Consider the following 19049-nt stretch of genomic DNA (forward strand, 5'->3'; position numbering starts at 1 on the left):
CTTAGCTGGATTGTGTGCATTGTTGCCACCATTCTGCAAAGATCTCTGTATCTCCACATTGAATTGTTTTGAAATAACAATTTATGTAAAGCACCACACACTGAACATAAGCATGGATGAGTTTAAAACATCATTTATATGAAAGCAATATCTACATGTATCACAAAGGACTACTTGGGCTAAAAGACTACAAAGGGCTACTAGTTTTGGTGGTGTCCAAAGGCTTCCTCATCAACACTCTGTGTCCAGATGTCAGTAGAGTAAAAATGACAAGTTTAATAAAAAAGAGCAAATAGAAGCAGGTCACAGGCTAGAATGTGAGGCCCACTCGTGGCTTTGCTCCCCACGCTCTATTCTTCTTCCCTTCACAGTCTGTCTCTCACCCTGACATGACACGCAGAAAGGCCCTGATCCTCCCAAAAAGAAGATTAACAAACCCCTGAGAGAGAAGTAATCTCTCTGAAAACATTGACTATTACCATTTCAACATGCTGCCTCTAAACAGTGGAAAATGCCTCTCTGGTATGCTTAATTGCAGTGTTTGGGACACACAGTGTTTCTTTAGGTATGCTAAATGGAAAGCCTTGGCTACTGAAGGCATTCCAACATTGTAAATGTACAACAATGGAGCTTTACAGTTTTGCGCTTGGCATAGAACTAAAAATTCAAATAAACTTCAAGAGGACATTTTCAAGAGAAGGTCTTTTCCACAGTGTTGTTTCTGAAAACATTATAGAGGGCTTCGTTGTTCAGATTCTAGATCATAAATATGTTTGAACGTCAGTTTGGGTAAAGAGTGATTTATGAGGACTAGAGCCGCTTTCCCAGTGAAGTATAATTGGCCACATTGTTGCCTGTGTATGTTGTCATGAGATAACATTCCAACCATTTGACCTCTTACTTTTGGTTCATTTAATTACTTATCTGTGTTCCACACTGGGCTGTAAACAGCGGAACTGTTTGTACAGCTTTTAATTTTGTGGCACAATCAACTTCTCAAGCTCTTCTCAATGAGTTAAAGCTAAATTTGCAGAGTTTCTCATCCATTTCGAAAGATTTTGTAAGATCTGCTTTTGAGCACTTCCACACTTTCTGGAGCATGTGGGTCCTTAAGTTCATAGTTGTGTTAATGGCCACAGTGTTAAAACTGACAGAGAGTCAATGAGGGCCTCAGATCAGGATTGTGGAAGTGGAATTCATGTGATGCATATGCAAAGTGCAACTAGCCTCAATCTGGCCTCAAAAACCCAAAACTATCCATAATCACGCTGGCAGATATATAATACTGGAATTTTCCATAAGAGGAACAGGCCAGCTCTGTGTCCGTTCATCCATCTTTGTCTCCATCAGTCAGCGCTGGTGATTATCCTTTCAGGCACTCAGTCAAACACTGTTGATGCTGCTCTGTGACGCAACCCATCATTCAAATTATTTTTAGCGTAAAGTCCAGGCACAGGCATCGGTAATCCAAGGAGTGACATCTGGCCTTCTGGGTTTATGTGATTAGAAGAGAGCCTTGCCCCTAATAGCCTGGCGGATGTTCTTCATTACCTCTTTGGACCAGCCATACCTGGTCCATAAGTGTGTGCGCAAAAATGATCATCTAGTGCACGTAGACATAATACTTGACCACTAAATAAGCACTACAGCAAATACAGAGATGTTAAGCTACATTAGATATTGTATAACACCCTCCAAACTTGCAGTCCCCATAATGGCCGCTGCAGGTTCAATCCTGCAGTATTAAGGCTAAAACCGGATGACCACAGTGATAACTAGGAAGTGCCAATAAGCAAGGGGGACTAAAAAAATCTAAAAGGTATAAGGAAGACAGGGCAGGGGTGTTAAAAAACAATTGAAGTAAAGTACTGTATTGTGGAAGGCTGCCAGCTTCCTACTGTATTAATCATCATCACCACTCAAAGGGCTAATAATGACAAAGTGATCAGGCATGTCCCCTCCTCACTGCCTTCTGTCCGCAGAATGGAGCTCACATTTTTGAGGGAAATGGTCCTCTAATTATCTTAGAGCAGATCAAAACTTCCCCAGCTTTCAAGATCTCTAATAAACACACAACAGCAGCAGTTTTTTTCCAGCAGCAAATAAAGTTTAAGGGCTTGGGTTTACTCAGTCTTTGTGTATGTGTGTGTGTGTGTGTGTGTGTGTGGCGACCATGACATTCTTTGAATCCTGCATCAGTCGATCAGTGGCTAGGCCTAATTTTGTGTGTGTGGGTGTTGGCACACACAGGTGGAAGCTCTTAGATTGTTAGTAGTAAACTCATTTTGGGTTAACGGGAAACTGTTTAAACGTAGAATTACTATAAGTCTCATATAATCTGCCCTGTGCTGTAATAATCATTTCGATGTTACAAACAAGCCTGTTTGCAAAAAAGTGAGATAAAGAAAGGGACTATTTTTGGGCAGTTGTTTGCTTGGAGAAGCTTTTGCCTATTCTGAAGCAGCTTGTTCCCAGGAGTTTAGAGCACAGCCTCGCTGCAGTTTTGCTTTTGTTTTGTTGTTTTCAGGATCTGTGGTTGAGGGGGAGTTCAGCACCCCTCTCCTGTTTTTATATCTAATTGAACAATATTTCTTCCACCACCTTCCCTGAAGTGAATAATTGTGTAGCAATAAATGCATGGGCTAGGGTGTGTAGGGGGAAAGGAAATTGCAATCATTCTTTAGGACTTTTTGTGGGCCTGTTTTTGTGTACAATATTGTGTTGCTCCTCTGTCTCCGTGGAGTGTCCCATGAAAGGGTATTCTTTTAGTGTACACTCAGCCTATTTACTTTTCTGCAGATGGAGACAGGGGAGAAATGGCATTTCCTCTGCATGAACCAATGGTTTGCATGAGCACAACTCAATCTAAACGTTTATCTTTTTGCTAAACATTTGGGCTTTTATTTATTTGATGTAACAATATTTAAAAAATTGTATTACACTTTATTAAAACATTCCCACCAATTGTAATGATTTGCTGATTTATTACAAAAATTCTAGTTGACAGTGCTACCTAAAACCATTCAATGCCAAAGCAACAAGGTTTAATGACAGTTTGAAGGTTATTTAATACATGCTACTTTACTGTGATGTTGAAGACATCAAAAAGTTAACATGCTGACGCCTCAGTATATATGCTTGGTGTTTTAATGACCTGCTCTGACCCATGCTGTCTTTATTTAAAGCTTGTGGCTACCACTCGTGTTTCAGACACTCTCAAATTCCTAACCTCTCACTTTCATTCCCCTCCTGTCCTCTCTTTCCCCCTCTTCTCACAGGTATGGCCTCGCAAGTGCAAGTGTTCTCCCCTCACACTCTACAGTCAAGTGCCTTCTTTAGCGTGAAGAAACTGAAGGTGGAGCAGAGTTGTAACTGGGATATGACAGGGTACGGCACACACAGCAAAGTCTACAGCCACAACAGCAGCAAGAACGTGTCGGTCACCACTGGCCCCCTAGGAATCAACAGCTCCCTGCAGGTTGCTAGCTCCGCCCTGCCCTACGAGCAGGCGCTCATCTTCCCAGCCAGTGCGAGCCACATTGTGGTCGCCTCAGCCAGCAGCACTTCGGGGGCCGTGGGGTCTCTGTTGGGCAGCGGGGGTGGAGGCAGCAGCAGCAATAGTAGTGGTGGTGGAGGTGGCGGCGGCAGTGGTGTGAATGTTGGGGTCGGTGTTCACAACCTGACACGCCGCAGCACGGTCAGTCTCCTAGATACTTACCAGAGATGTGGGCTTAAACGCAAGAGTGAAGAGCTTGACAACAACAGTAGTGTGCAGATAATTGAGGAGCACGGCCCACCAATGATCCAGAACGGAGCAGCCAGTGGAGCTACGGTGGCCACAGTGGCCACTGCAACCTCTACGGCAACATCCAAGCACAGCGGCTCCAACAATGAGGGCGACTACCAGCTGGTGCAGCATGAAGTGCTCTGCTCCATGACCAACACCTATGAAGTGCTGGAATTTCTGGGGCGGGGAACCTTTGGACAGGTGGTCAAGTGCTGGAAGAGGGGCACCAACGAGATTGTAGCGATCAAGATCTTAAAAAACCATCCGTCTTATGCACGGCAAGGTCAGATTGAAGTCAGCATCCTGGCGCGTCTCAGCACGGAGAGTGCAGATGACTACAACTTTGTGAGGGCCTATGAGTGCTTCCAGCACAAGAACCACACGTGCCTGGTATTTGAGATGCTGGAGCAGAATCTGTACGACTTCCTCAAGCAAAACAAGTTCAGCCCTCTGCCGCTTAAGTACATCAGACCCGTGTTACAGCAGGTGGCCACAGCGCTCATGAAACTGAAGAGCCTGGGGCTGATCCATGCTGACCTGAAGCCAGAGAACATCATGCTCGTGGACCCATCTCGACAGCCCTACAGGGTCAAAGTCATTGACTTTGGATCAGCTAGCCATGTGTCCAAAGCCGTATGCTCTACATATCTACAGTCCAGATACTACAGGTAAGAGCTTCAACTTTGAAATAATAATTTCTTTCTTATAAAATGCATGGGATGTGCTTATTTTAGGTGTTTTATATAACATTGCAGATGCAAAGAGGATATGGCACAAAGAAACAGACACGTCCTTTGTTTGTTCCTGTTTATTCCGTTGGGATGATCATTGTGCTCTCTGCATCTTGTTCAATTTATTGCTGCTTTAATAGGAATGTTTTCATAGTTGAACTGATTATTTGGCCAAACATCCAGATTTGCTGCCAACCATATGTACTGCTGGTAAAGTCCTGTCTATTCACTCCAATATTGCCTTTCCTGTTAGCTTGTTTACCCCCGTAGTTAACCCAACCTTCATTGTGGGATAGGGCAGTAAAACTCAAGAGGCTTGATAACAAGCCAGCTGCCTATTGTGTTTGACATTATTTTAGGACTTATATAGTGTTAGTTTGCCAAATAAAGAAAGTGTGTGTAATCTGCTGAAGCTCTGGTGAAGGTGTGACTGGCCACATGGGAATATTTGAAGCAAAGAAATGCTTTAGTATAATTGAAACGTTCAGAGAAAGAAGGTATTTTTTTCCTGTTTTGAATAGAGGGTTTTGAAAGGATCCCAGAGAAACTCCCACATTGAAGAAGGGCACCAATCATGTGTGGTGGCAGACTGCCCACAGGCTTCTATTCACCCTGCTGCCCCACCAGGCCCCCAGACCCTCAGCCCCCGATCACCATGGCTGGCTCCCATTTCCCCTGGGATAGAGATGAGGGGTCAGCCTGAGTTCTCCTGTAATATGTGCCTGTAATCCACACCAGCGGGCCCTGCATTAGAACCAGATGACTCTCTGGAAAGGCCTTTCTTTCTTCTCCCTGCACTTCTTAAACAGTCTGTTTCGCCCACAGCCAGCAGTGTGTTTAGTTTTCAGCCGATGCAGGGTTGGGGAATCAAGCACCATCCATATCCGTTCACAGAGATGCTTTGTTTGGGGCTCAGCCCTGGCGCTCGGGCTGATGGGAGAACAGGTGTGCATGAGCCACGGCACCACACATGTAAACACACTACCACACACACATACCACACACTTGTATGCCAGGTGGTGGCTCTGCAGCAGTGCATAGAGCAGATACTGTCAGGAGAAGTTTGTTGCCCCAGTTTAGTGGATTGTGTTGATAGAAAAGTTTGGTTTTGTTATCTTTACAGTCAGCGCTAGCTTTTTATATATGCTGCACTGAAATTTCTTGTTGAAAGGAAGTTGGTAAGGCGTACACTAAAAAAGAGCTTAGAGTAAAGAGTAATGAGATTTAAACTGCTCTATTAGGTAATTTTATAACAGCTAACAGGTCTATTATGAATTAGTTTGGGCTTTAGTCTTTATTAAAGTGTATTTTATAAACATTTTCCCTCACTAGTTCCCAAATCTATACAAGTCCCAGTTTGGGAAATGGGTTGTTCATATCAACGGGCCAATGATGTTATATCGGTTTAAGCAGCTCATCCTGAAGTAAACACCACTAGTAGCCTGTTGTTGTTGCTCCTGAGCTGTAGGTCAACAAGCAGGCATAAAAAAAAAATCTTGTTTGTTTTCTCCGGGAGTGACGAGTGGAGGAGAGCAGAGAGATCATCCCTTCATTTCCTCTTGGCAGCATAGGAGGGGAAAGAAAGGCTGACATTGACCAGAAAATTACACACCAGCCACCAAAACTTAGACCAGGGACTTGGTGACCGTGGTTTGAGGTATTTGGGAGAGTGTGTGTGTGTGTGTGTGTGTGTGTGTGTGTGTGTGTGTGTGTGTATGTGTGTGTGTGTGTTTGTGTGTGTGTGTGTGTGTCACAGGGCTTTTTGTATGTCATGCACATACTGAGTGTGTGCTTTACCAGGACTCGTGAGGAATGAGACAAGTCTTTCAATTCGATTCAAAGAATGAGCTCATGGGACATGAGCACTACGGGTGTCTTAACATCACATGCCGTTTTGGGCAACAAATAAACTTTGGCTGCGGGTTGAGTTCATAGTGAGTTCAAAAGCTTAGAGAACATCAAACCATCTTTGATGATTTCAGATGAGAAGATAGCAGGATAGTTTCTGTTGCAGATGGTACCTTTACAGCCTAGAGATTACATACAGGTGTGATTTGCCAGCTCCAAGTGACTGGCTCTGTGTTACTTTATATCCTATGTGCTATTTGGATAACAAGAACATCCCTCACTTGTCTTCTTTGGTTCTCGTTAAACAAAATATTTGTGTCTTCTCTAAGTGCACTTAAGTTTTCCACAGCAGTGTCTGTTTTTGACTGATGAGTTACATGAATGAGAATTGGATAATGATGGTAACGAGCAATTCTGAAACCATGTCTTTCATCTGTCTGACCATCTACATGAAACTAAAGAAAACATAATTTCAAATCCATTGCACCTGCTAAGTTATTGTCACCTGCTGCTGCTTACATCCACAGACCTTTCATGCTCTCCGCATACCATCCTGTTTGTATTTTAGATATGTCATAGATATGCTGTTGATGTTGCATGTGCTGTAATAGCCTTGTGAATGAGTTATGGGTTTTCCACAAGGTTGACTCATGCAAATAAAACACCAGTATTCAAGGTAAACAAGTGATGTGCTATTTGAAAGAACAGCTTTCAGGGTGCTTAGAGTTTCAACTTGGTTCGCTTCAGTGCTTTGTGAATACAGGCTCATGTAGCTGAGCTCATCTATCCTTGTCAAATATGCCTGTCTGTAGCACATGGTGCCACTGTACTTGAAAGCAGCCGGTCTCACTGCAAATATTTAAACATTTACCTTACGGTCACAGTAATCTTGGTTCAGTGTCTCTTTCAGTGCTGTTCTTAATTAAGCAGTAGTGTTTTTGTCCTCATTACATCAACTTGTGACCTAAACCTGGCCCTACTTTTTTTATCCTTATTTCCTCTCCTTTCCTTCTCCCCCTTTTCCCTCTTGCCTACAGCTAATGATGGTGACCGGCCTAGTCAAGCTTACCCCGTGCCAGATAAAGGGATTATGTCTTGTCCCAGCTGGGTATGTTTGTCCTATTTATCTCATTGGTTAAAGGCAATGAGATGAGAAGAATGCAGCAAGACATAGTTTAGGACTATATGATGTTTGTAAGGTATGTGAAAAGACAGGGTAGACAGGTAGCAGTGATGTCACTGAGTATGTTCTCTCAAAGATACTCTGATTTAAGAGTGAGATTTTGATGCTCACACACACAACTTTCCAGTGTTGAAATTCATTGGAATGGGTTTGACTGTTTCCATACGTTTCTGAAATCAACAATATGACATTTTTTGATTACTTTTTAAATGTAAAAGTGAATGGAACACTAACAGTAACAGAAGATATTGGAAATGTGTGCTATTATCCCCATATCTAACTAGTTCATTATTCCACTGCTTTGTTCCACTCCTTTCTTTTCAGCCCACCTTTGAAACAGCTGTTTGGAACCCTTCGATATTTCCATGGTTGTTCAAGTGTACCCCAACCTTTCTGTAGAAATACAGCAAGGCTTTTCTCACAGTGGATGTTTTGGAGTTTTGCTTAAATGCCACAAGACAGTAGGACAGAGAAAGAGACAGTAATTTCAAGAGTAATTTCCCCCAGTAATTAATCTTAATATTAACAACCCAGAAGCCTGAAGCTGTACTAAGCACATGTCGGCACCTGCCAGCCTGTGCCTGTTATTTAACATGTACACATTACACACTTCAGACTTAAACCTGCATTGGCAACATGTACAAGTGTGGTGCAGTACTGCAGTATTAGGGCCCAGAGAATTAGAATATTACACATTGTACTTTAACTGAAATTAAGTAAACTTGTTTATGTCACTAGTAATCTAGAAGTGGCCTGTTTACTCTGTGTAGTCTCAGTACTATCAGTTTGAAACGAAAGCCCCCTGGTAGCAGAGATCTTAATGCATTCAGATGGAAACTTCACAAAAAGCTCATAGTATGGATCTCTCCACGTATTCTTGTTCTACTTTTAGAGCCCATATCTTTATTCATGTTGGCAGTAAAGATGGGTGCAGCTGGCTGATGCTAGCGTAGGATCTCTGACACCCCCGGGCTTATGTCCTAGCCTTAATAACTGATGAAATATGTATCTGTCTCCATCAGGGGTGGTGTAGTCATGGGGCGGGCTGAGTGTAAGATGAGCCCCTGCCCCACCTGTATATCTGTCTCTCTATCTGTTGTTAGCGTCACACTGCCAGCCAGACAGGGCAGGCGTTCCACCACATTTACCCTGCCTCCGTGCGAAACATTAAGAGGTGTTTTAATGAATGAGGTTGCTATTAGTTACTGTTCTGTGAAGCGTGTGTTAATGTGTATGTACCAGAGAGGTAGAGAAAGGGAGCTGAACGCCAGGATCGGGTTGCCACAGAGGAAAGATGGATTTGGAAAAGATGGAAAGGCGCTGCTAAAAGTGCAGTTGTTGTTTATGGGAAGATTCTGAAAAAGTATTTTGTATGGGAAGGAGAAAGGGGGAAAAGAGGGTAGAAGGACAGAGGCAGGGGTGTTCGGAAGGTCGTTGTTTCACATTCCTCACCAGTACCGGAACAACGCTCCCTTTCCCCTAAGCAATGGCAGATTATTACTAATGCAGATGAGCTTTCATTAGGCTCAGCCTGACTGGGTGGCTGTTGTGGTCTGTTGTTACTTTTTTGCTGACTTTTTCATTGGCTTGTCTTATACTAAGCTTTATTTTTCCAGCTTGTGACCACTCAGGGGCATGGCTGTTCTGTTGTTGTTTACTGTAGATGCTGAACTCATTGGCTCTTATCAGGAAATTGCAAATAAAAGAAAGATCCCTAAAATGATAATTACTGCTCCCTGTATTCACTACTGTGCTTTTTATGACAGTCATAACACCTTAGTATGCATGACAGAATCCTAATAACCTGTTTCTCATTTATAATTTGCCTCTGGGCAGCTCTTCCATGTGTCTCCACAGAGCATCCTGCAAGCAGAAGACATGTAGCAGCTAAGCTAATTAACTACCAGTAGTCAAGCATACTCAACATATACACTAGTCAGCCGCACACATTTTGGCAAATAATGAATAAGAATTTCTCAACTGTTATAAAAAAAAGTGAACTTTTTTGCCGAGCTGAAGGATTCACCTGTCAATACACAATGACAGGCTGCCCGCATGTGTGTGGTGCATGTCTGTGTTTGAGCACCTCTGCATCCGGTGTGGGACAGTGTGTTCCTACGATAAGACAGAGCTTTCTGAGTTTCACCACATCGTTTCATCCCGGCTACTTGTCTTTGTTCTCCTTTGCAGTCCAATTTCCATACATTTCCCTCGATATTAAGCTGACGGAAATTAAGCTGCCTTGATAAAACGCAGCGAGCCGCCCACTCAAGCTCACTAAGGCTGCAATCTCTCTCCCTTATATTGATTGGTTTATTTGAAAAACAGGATTTTCCACACAGCAAATGTGGCAGAGGACACACAAGCGGGAACCTCTTCAACGTTACAGATGTTTTGTAGAGTTTACAAGTTACGAGCTCAGAAAAATGGAATTTCTTTTCTCTTAAGTCTTAAAGTCATTAACTGGACAGGTGAGATTTCTCTCCGCAGGATACGTATATTAATTCCCCTGCTTGCTTCATATTTGTCTTTCTTTTCTGGATTTAAGCACCAGTGGGTTGGCAGGGTGATGGCCATCATCGGCTGACTGGCACAGGTGCCCCGAGGTCTAAATAAATCATGAGCCTCCTGCTGATGCTCCCCTCCACCATTCCTGTATGCCCGCTATCCTTCCGCAGGGAGCTCCAGAAAGGGTGTAGCCCCCACCACTGCGAGCTGCCTTGGCTCCTTCGTGCCCTTCTTCTCTTTCTCTTCTCTCCCACCTCCCCTCACCTTCCTCTCGCCCCCCTCACCTCTTCCATTCACTGGCATGAATATTTAAAAGCTAACACCAGGATGGAAAATATGCAGCAAGGGCAGTGAAGACTTGCTAAAGAGAGCGGGAAAAAAGAAATGTTCATTATGGGACCTTGAATTTCCTTATTTAAGGCAGGTCATGGGACTACTGATGAATTCAGATTGGTCCAATTACAGAGGAAGAAAGTCATAAAGACAGTAAAAAACAGAAACTGTCAACAACACATACAGACAGAGGGCAGCCGAGACACTGAGAGAGACTGATCCAAGCTAGAGCTGCCCAGCTGGACAGAGGATTGGGGAGATTGGGGAGGCCCGGCAGGGACCTGCAATTGGCTCCATGCTGACTGGGTCTGTGTTCGGACCAACTGCCACTGTGACAGAGAATGCCTGGTGTGCAGAGGCCCATGCAGGCTCCCATGAAGTTTTCAACAGAACAAAACAGATGCATTTGTTTGTTTGTTTTTTTCAATTTGAGGAATTTGCTAATGTGCATATATGAGGGTAAATAGTTTGGCTAATTTGTGGCAGGCAAGTGGGCAGACCTCTTCACTGCTCAGCCACCCAGTGGGGCCCCTGTATAGACAGAAAAAGAGGCTTTGATAACCCCACACCCTGCTCTCCCTCCCTCTTTTTATTTAAGGCCATGCCTGGTTCCACACAATAAATTGATTTTCCTTTAACTACAATTTTAACAAATTCTTCTCCTTGCTTTTATGCCCCCCCTTTAAATGTGTTCATCATGTTTGATAGAAGATTTTTGACAGCCCAGTTAAACATAGCTCCTATTCATGGTGGCAGTTGTTGCTCTATAAAAATGTTGCTATTTTTCATTGCAGATGGCAGAATTAAATGAGACTCTGTCCTTACCGCACAAGCTATTTTCAGCACCACTCATCAAGTCATAAAGCCACATTGCTATGCGACTTTTTATTCCTATTAACATTACGTTCATTTATGATAGTAAAATTCCGATAGGATCAGAAATATTTTATATATGTCCCTTTAGTTAAAAGTGAAACATATGAAAAAAGTTATAATATGCAACTACAGCATGGCAACAATAAGATATCTTAAAATCAGCATCATCAGTTTAATATTGCTTGCATGTCAGTGAACTCTTCACATATGGACATCTCTCACTGCTTTTTCCAGAGGAGCTTTTTAAAAAAGTTTTTTTTTTTTTTTGTATTTATGGCTGCTCATGATCCTGTTGAAGCTGTCTGCTTGTCATAAAACAGGACTGGAGCAAATCCTAATTCACCCAAGCTTGATAAATAATTTAAAATGACTAATAGTGCCTTGTGACGGAGAATGTATCGCTATGGTGTATCAGATTGCAGTGGTTTTGGCCTGAGGCGTAATTTGTTTGGAAAAATAATTACTCTTGTATTGGATCCTGGTTAAATATTAAAAGGGTTAGGATTAGGAATGGGACAGCATCTAAGGGAGTTTTAGTCGACTTCTGGGCAAAGCTATTGCTTTAGAGATTACTACTGCAGACAGGCTGCATCAAAAGAGGAAAACAGCCATATTTTATTGTTTAAATCAAACTGCCTCACTGCTAAATTTCACAAAAGAAAAGCAAGGCAGACTAATGAACTTTCCCTGTGTGCTTGGTTACCAAGCTTTGAAAACTAATCCCAGTGTTTTATGAGTTACGAGCGTCAGATTGTCTGTTGAGTTCAGCTAGTTATTGAGTGCACAAAGCTGGAAAGCACCAAAAAGCATTAAAATGCTACACACCAGCCTGCAAAGAACACAACAAAAAAGCTATGTTCCAGAAAGATTTTAGATAACAAGAAGAATAAAGGACCCTAAAAAGCATTCAATCATAAAAAAAAAGAAAGCAATAAAACAGAAAGAAGAATATTAATTGTATAAAAGGAGTAGAATCCTACTAGGCAATTTGGCATGTGTATGTGCATAGAGGTTATATCCTGTGTTGCCACACACAGCGTCATCAGTGGTCACCTCCTCAAATCACCTAATGACCCTACAGGAAGATTTGCAGCAAAGGTAATTGCACACATACACAAACATGTGCAGTGAACGCATGTGATGTGGCACCAGGCGTGGCCTGACTGACTGTCACTGAGCTGAGACAACATGGCATCTCAGTGTGTGTTATCAGCATGGACTGGACATAACTCAGATCACTGCTTTAAACACAGCGGGGAAATCAAGGAGCCAGCAACACCACCACACAGTCTTTCATTACAGCCAGAATCTATATATCATCAAACAGATGGCTTGTCTTTAAACAAAGACAGTGTTGTTGTCCTTGTAAGTGAAAGCGAATTACATGCATTTTTCAACACTCTGTGGTCTCTTTTATGATGACATTTCAATATACACACTAACTTCAAGCTCTCTCAACTTTCTGACATTGACATACATACCATTCTTGAAACAAGCTCTGTAATTCATAGGTTATTCACCAACACTATAGTTGCACTTCTCACACTAATCAAAAGCAACTGAAGCTCAAGCAAAAGTGGGTACAGCAGGTTTTCTTTATGTATTCCACTGAAGACTCGTACACACTAAGAAGAAATCAAAGCTCGGTATACTTAGCATAGATTTATTAGGCAGACAGAAATTCATCAGCACACAACTGCGGAGCCAGCACAAGCTGCTTTAAACACACAAATAAAGTACAGAATAATTCTCTCATTAGAACAAGAAATACATTTAACATTGATGACTTAAATAAAACGTCCTTATGCCTTTGAACAGTGTATACAAATCAAGTTTTTGTCCTGTGTTTTCGTTATAATACATGAAGAACATTAACACGCATCATTTCACATTAGTTCTAAAAAGAGTCTTTCTGTTGCGGCCGTTGCCTTAGCAACCGAGGCTCTTGTTCCAAAATTGTCCGTTTGCCTCTGAAGGTGCAACACCTGAACTAAACTGGGGCTTTTTTGATCTGCCTGCCTGCCCCCAACCGACAGCTGTGTACTTGAGGGACAGGGAGGGCCCTTGAGCCACGCTCTCATCTCACAGCTATTGTTTGCCCAGGTGGGCCAGGATGCTGTGTGTTTCACCCTTCCCCCTCTCACTCTCTCACTGTCTGGCTTGCCTTTACCTCTCTCTCTTTCTGTCTCATTCCCTGTCTCACTCTCAATCTCTCCGTTTTTCTCTCGCTTCATTCTGTCTTTTGTTGCACAGGGACCTGTGGTCCAACCGAAGCTCTCGGTTACACAGAGAAATCCAAATTGTCTTTTATCAGTGGCCTGTTACCAGCTGCACACGTTGCGCATTTATGCTCCCTCTCAGCACACAAAATGTATAGATTCTACCCATGGCAGTGTTATCACTGTTGGCTTTGAATACAGGTTTTCATAGCAGTGACAGTTCATAGAAGTCTTGCTTCTCTTACATCTCCACAGTAGGTTTCTAATTTCTTATTAAAGACTTTGGCCTTTCGCTGTTAGCAGCGCTCCTAAATATGCTCACATCTTTCTGGGAGTTAAGCAGCTTCGTAAATGATGTTGCAAATCCCCCATCTTAGGCCAACATGTGTGCCAAGCTCTTGACACAAAGCACAGGTGCTGGAGGAGCTCAATACCCCCCAAAGGCCCAAACTCCCAAACCAAGTCTATTATTCACAGTGTCACCATGGTGACAATGAGGCTTCGAGTCAGACACAAAGATGGGATTTTTTTAGGTGTGTTCATTCACTACTAGTAAGTGTGTGCGATTAACAGCACAACGAAGGCGGGATGGGCTATTAAACATACCCAGAGTTTCTGGCCTTGTACGCAGCATTACTCAGAGCACCAAGAGGAACAGCTGAGAAAACAGCAGGAAACTTTCACCAGTGATCCCTGGCCCTTGTCCCCCTTTTTCCCTCTTTGCTTCTTTTTACATCTTCCCATCCGCCCCATCCTCCCTTAACCTCCCTCTTTCTCTCAGATGTCCTCCTGCTTCCATCCCTCCCTTCCTCTCTCCATTGCCTTTATCCTGACCTCTGACCCTCTCGCAAATCTGCCTAGCATTTCAATCATCACATCTAGAAGCCATATTTATCACAGAGCCTCATACCTTAGAGCGTTTCAGTGCACTCTATATGCGAGAGTACCGCTTTCCTGCATATACAGTAGTTTTTGGGTGTTTTCAGCAGGCGCTTTGCCTGAGCATGTTTGAAAACATTCAACAGGCAGTGGATCTGTGGGACGCAATGAATATCAGCAGTGGAAACGGAAATACACAAAACATGTGTAGGTTGCTTTATATGACGCATATGAGTTGATCTTTCTTTTTGCACGGCAAACAGGTGTTTAACATAAGGAGGTCAGGGGCCTACTGTATTGTTCCTTCCTTTATGCATGTTAGTGTGTGCTACCAGGTGTCATACAGTCAAATGTCCCTACCCACAAGCGTCACAAGCACCCATGCTCCTGACTGTTGCGCTCGAATCAGTCAAACGCAAGCGTTACAGCAGCAGGAGAGAGTTAAACAAACTCATTTGCACGTCTTTGTGCTCCTCTTTTCTCTTTGAATCCTCCCTGCACTCTGCAGCTCAAATTAATCATAAGTACAGCACCTGTTCTACCGATATACCAGCATCATTTAAAAAGGTCCTCTGTTTGTTCGTGTGTTTGTCAATCCCTGTGACTGTCTGTATTCATTGGAAAACTAAGTGCACTGAATCATAAATGACTTGAGGAGTGTGTTGGTACATAGGAGAGGCTCAGTGTGATAGCACCAGCTACCTGACATATTTTCGTCTCCTCTTTGTTTTCAGCCAACAAAAGCTTCTATTCTCTCCTCTCTTCACAAGCCCTCCCAAGTCTAGATTTATGAAAAGAAGCCATTTTGTGGGACTAATTGCATAAAGCCAGCTGCTGAAGGATCTGAGGACAGGCCATAACAGCCCTTTTAGATATACTACAGACGGTTAAAGCAGGGATAACTGTGGACCAGAGCAAATTGTGGGCCATGAATGTTGATCCTGCTTGCAACAGATGATAACCCTCAGTTTGCTCTCACCACATGTGCCCAGTTTTAAAAGGTTTTCTTTACAACAAGCTGCCAGTGTAGTGAAAAACATATAAGAAGTTATAAATTGCTTCTAGGCTAAACACAGAAAAAATACTGTGTTTTTGAAGCAACCACCAAGTAAGGACAGCAACAAACTAAAACACACCTCCTGTCTCCTTTCCTGTTGTTAAGTTGAGGGCGAGGAGGGCTATTTGCATTACAAGGTTCCTGTGGAGCAGAATAAAATGCAGAAAGAGCTGTGAGCAAAACGAACACTCTCAGGGTGGCCCTGCTCTAATTGCAACCGGGGTGCATTTACTGATTATAGTTAAGTGGTCCAAAATGGTCCCCTGCTCTCTGTTACATTGACCCACTCCCTCCCCTGGTGGATGTGGTCAATAGCGGGCCTGTTGAGATGCCTTTCCACTGAGAGAAGAAAACAAGGTCCAATCGTGCCCGTCTCCTCGCTTCATCTGCTGACGCACACGGGAGGGGAGAGTCAGAGGGAGGAAGCGGTGATTCAAAATCAGAGTTTAAAATGAGATGAACAATGAAGTAGGGACAGCAGGAAGCAGACAACTAAATAGCTTGGTGAAATAAATATTGAATTAAAATGCAAATGCCAAATTTGATCCACAGCAATGACTGAAACATACAAGAGAATCAAAAAGATTGTGTGTCTTTTTTGTTAGTGCATATGCAGCTTATGACTATTCATGTCAGCTGCAAAAACATGCAAGTGTGGTCAAATGGAAATAAATGGTAGGCATGTGGAATGTAAATGTAGTTGTAGAAGTGGGAAATTAAATCTTGCCAAACATCCTGGAAGGTTGCACGCACAAACATGACTGGGTCATTGTTTTGTATTTTCTCTCCTCCCTATTGCTTGCACCTTAACAGGAGGCCCATAATGGGAGAGCAGGTTGGGGGTGATATAACAGCCACTGGATCACACAGGCTTTGATCTCCCCTCTGGGTTACTGTGTATCCATGGGATAGTCTTGAGGCCTACTGATGAAGAGGTGGAGATCTCACACCCCCTCTAGTGCCAGTTCTCTAGCAGGTCTCTCTTTTTTAGCACACAGCATATCTTTAGCCTGAGTGTCAAATGTTTATTTTTTTTTTTAGAAGTACTAGTGGGCATGATTGCGGTTTTCTGCAAAAGTTTATATCTGCTTGTCTGTTTTTCTTGATGTCTGTTTGTGACCTGAACACAAAGTGAAGCTGGCCCTCACTTTTTGGCCATCTCTTAAGGAGTGCTTTCCCTCAAATATTTTTCTCAGAGGGGGTTTGACTGTTTCAGCAGGTCTCGTGTTTTACATAAGCTCAATGGAGTGATGTAATTCTTTCTCCCACTGAATGCTGCTGTCAGAAAAAGTGGGCTGTGCCCGTTTAGCCTTCAAATTTGCCCTTGTGACATAATCTTTCTCTCGCCTGGCCTAAACCCGCTCCAATTTATGTAATGAACTGATGTCAGTGCTCTGGATTGCTTGCAGATGGAGCTTGTATCACAAACTATATTCCCCTTAAAGTAACATTTCCTTGAGGACATTAAGGCCATTAAGGCTATTTCTCACATACTGTAGCTTACAGTTAGAAAAGGGGAATATTAAAAGTCAGAAAATAATAAGCCCCATTACATAAACATATTACTAATTTAGGTAGACAAAGTTTTTTATTATAAGAGCTAGCAAAATTACTACATCTAATATGAGTCTAATATGAGTTTGTCTAATGCAGAGGGATTTAAGTTTGTGCATATGTGTACAAATGGGTATAAAGTGAGAATGGGGTTAGCCTTGTGTGATTAATACAGTACACAACCTATGTTTTTTTAGCACAAACACCAACAAGAGCACACAACAGACAGCTTTATGTTCTTTAAAGAAAATCCTCCTGTCATAGCTGGGTGGGACACCTTTTGTTTGTTTACATGTTTGGCTATTTACACTCCTGTATGCACATCTGTGTGTACAAATACGAACAAACATCCAACAGTGCTGCATGATTAGATTTCTAGGGCATGGTCAGTGGCTCGCATGGCTTCCTGAATCCATACAGTGTGAGCAAAGGCAGAGATTTGAGCAAGCCAGCAGGCCTGACCTACAAACAGACAGACGTATAGACAGATTTTAAAACCAGATAGACCAACAGGAAGTCAGACAGACAGGCAGAGTGCAGCAGAGTGGTAAGAACTAGATAGATAGGCCTATAGACAGAGAGATAGCACTGTCTGGCTAAAGGGGGAGACATGCGCTTTAAATGAACATTTAGGTTAGACAGGCTCGGTGAATGTTCCAGACTTTGAAGCTGCCTTCAGACATACATCAAACATAGAACCAGCCATTCAGGACACATTGCATTGCTCAAGGACCAACGTTGGCCCTCCTGACTCGGTCAGGGACTCTGCCTCCCTCCCACGGAGGGGAGGAGATCCAAGGATGTCTCCTGAAGTTTCCATGGTTGCATATCTCAGCTAGATCCAGGCTTGTTTGTTTCACTTGCAACATGCTCCGCTGCACCGACCCACATTAATGAAGTGCTCGCAGACTTAACCCGTAGGTGGCCAGCTAGACAGCCACACTAGCACAAATTTGCACAGAACAGACACATCGTTTGTTCTGTGCTCTCATTTCATCGCTGGCATGACATTTAGGTTAACGTGTGATGGGAAATGAGCTTGGTTTTTGTTTCCCGTGTCCCATGTACCATGCTTGATGATAATGAGGGAGAAAAGGCCAGAGGAGAGGGGTGGGGTCAGTATGCTAATAGTGGGTGTACATTTTAATGCCTCGCTACCAGCATGGAGTGGTTTGAAGAGATGGGCTATCATTCTCCACCTCCTTTCCTCTCATTATACTCCTGCATCTCTCTCCATCTCTGTCTTTCCTCATAGCTTGTATTCCACTATCATCCCTCTCCTTGCTGTTCACTATCTTCTTTCCTCCATCTCTCTCTCTCCCCCCACTCCATCTCCTACCAGGTACCCCCCCCCCCCCCCCCCCCTCCCCCCAACCCCAACTCTTCCAAACACCTCTCTCCCAGAATATGAGATACATTTGTTTTCCTGCACCAGGCTGCGAGAGTGGGACGTGTGGCATGCAAAGTGCTGATGTGTTGGTTTCTGGTTAATTATAATGTCCCTTGGTCTCCAAGAAAACTCTAAACTAATGTTTAATTTGCCTCTCTGCTCAGAGGAAGCCCTCCTTTGTTATTGCCATGGCAATTAGCTGGAGCCAAGGCCCAGGCATTTCCTGTGATTGTTGTGATTTACATAGAAAGCGAATCAGACAGAGTATCGAGACCCTATACCCTTCTTCTCTCCCTGTTATTCCAGCCACCCACTCCTCCCATTCTACCTCCTTTTCTTCATCCCCTGCCTGCATCCCCCTTACTACGCTGAATTAGCAACTAATACTTCAGCCGTGGTGTCTGAAACAGTACTTCTGCAAGTTATGGCAGATTGACAGGCGATTACTTACTAACTGGAGGGCACAACACTGATTTCATGAGCCCATCAGCATGTCATGTGTCCCTATCCACCACAATCTCTAGTTTTAGCCACTAGGTTCGTATTAACTGCTTGTTTCTGACTTAGCAGGTGGCAATTCAGGATGGTGCTAATGAAGTTGTTAACTGAAGGTATAAACATATTGTCTGTACATGAAAAAAATCACAACAGCTATGTGCAAACTGGCCACAGACATACATTCAC

The 19049-nt window shown here is 43.2% G+C and overlaps 1 protein-coding gene across 6 annotated transcripts in view; it reads left to right on the top strand.

The window, feature by feature from the left end:
- Nucleotides 1–19049, top strand: part of hipk2 (homeodomain interacting protein kinase 2) — a 66523-nt gene that overhangs the window by 12418 nt on the left and 35056 nt on the right. For all 6 annotated transcript variants that reach the window (XM_067500253.1, XM_067500249.1, XM_067500251.1 and 3 more), the window contains exon 2: nt 3279–4455. In XM_067500253.1, the coding sequence (XP_067356354.1) occupies nt 3279–4455 (1177 nt within the window). The remainder of the gene's footprint in view (nt 1–3278; nt 4456–19049) is intronic.

Source organism: Channa argus, chromosome 4 (genome assembly GCF_033026475.1).
Source record: "Channa argus isolate prfri chromosome 4, Channa argus male v1.0, whole genome shotgun sequence".
Classification (NCBI taxonomy): domain Eukaryota; kingdom Metazoa; phylum Chordata; class Actinopteri; order Anabantiformes; family Channidae; genus Channa; species Channa argus.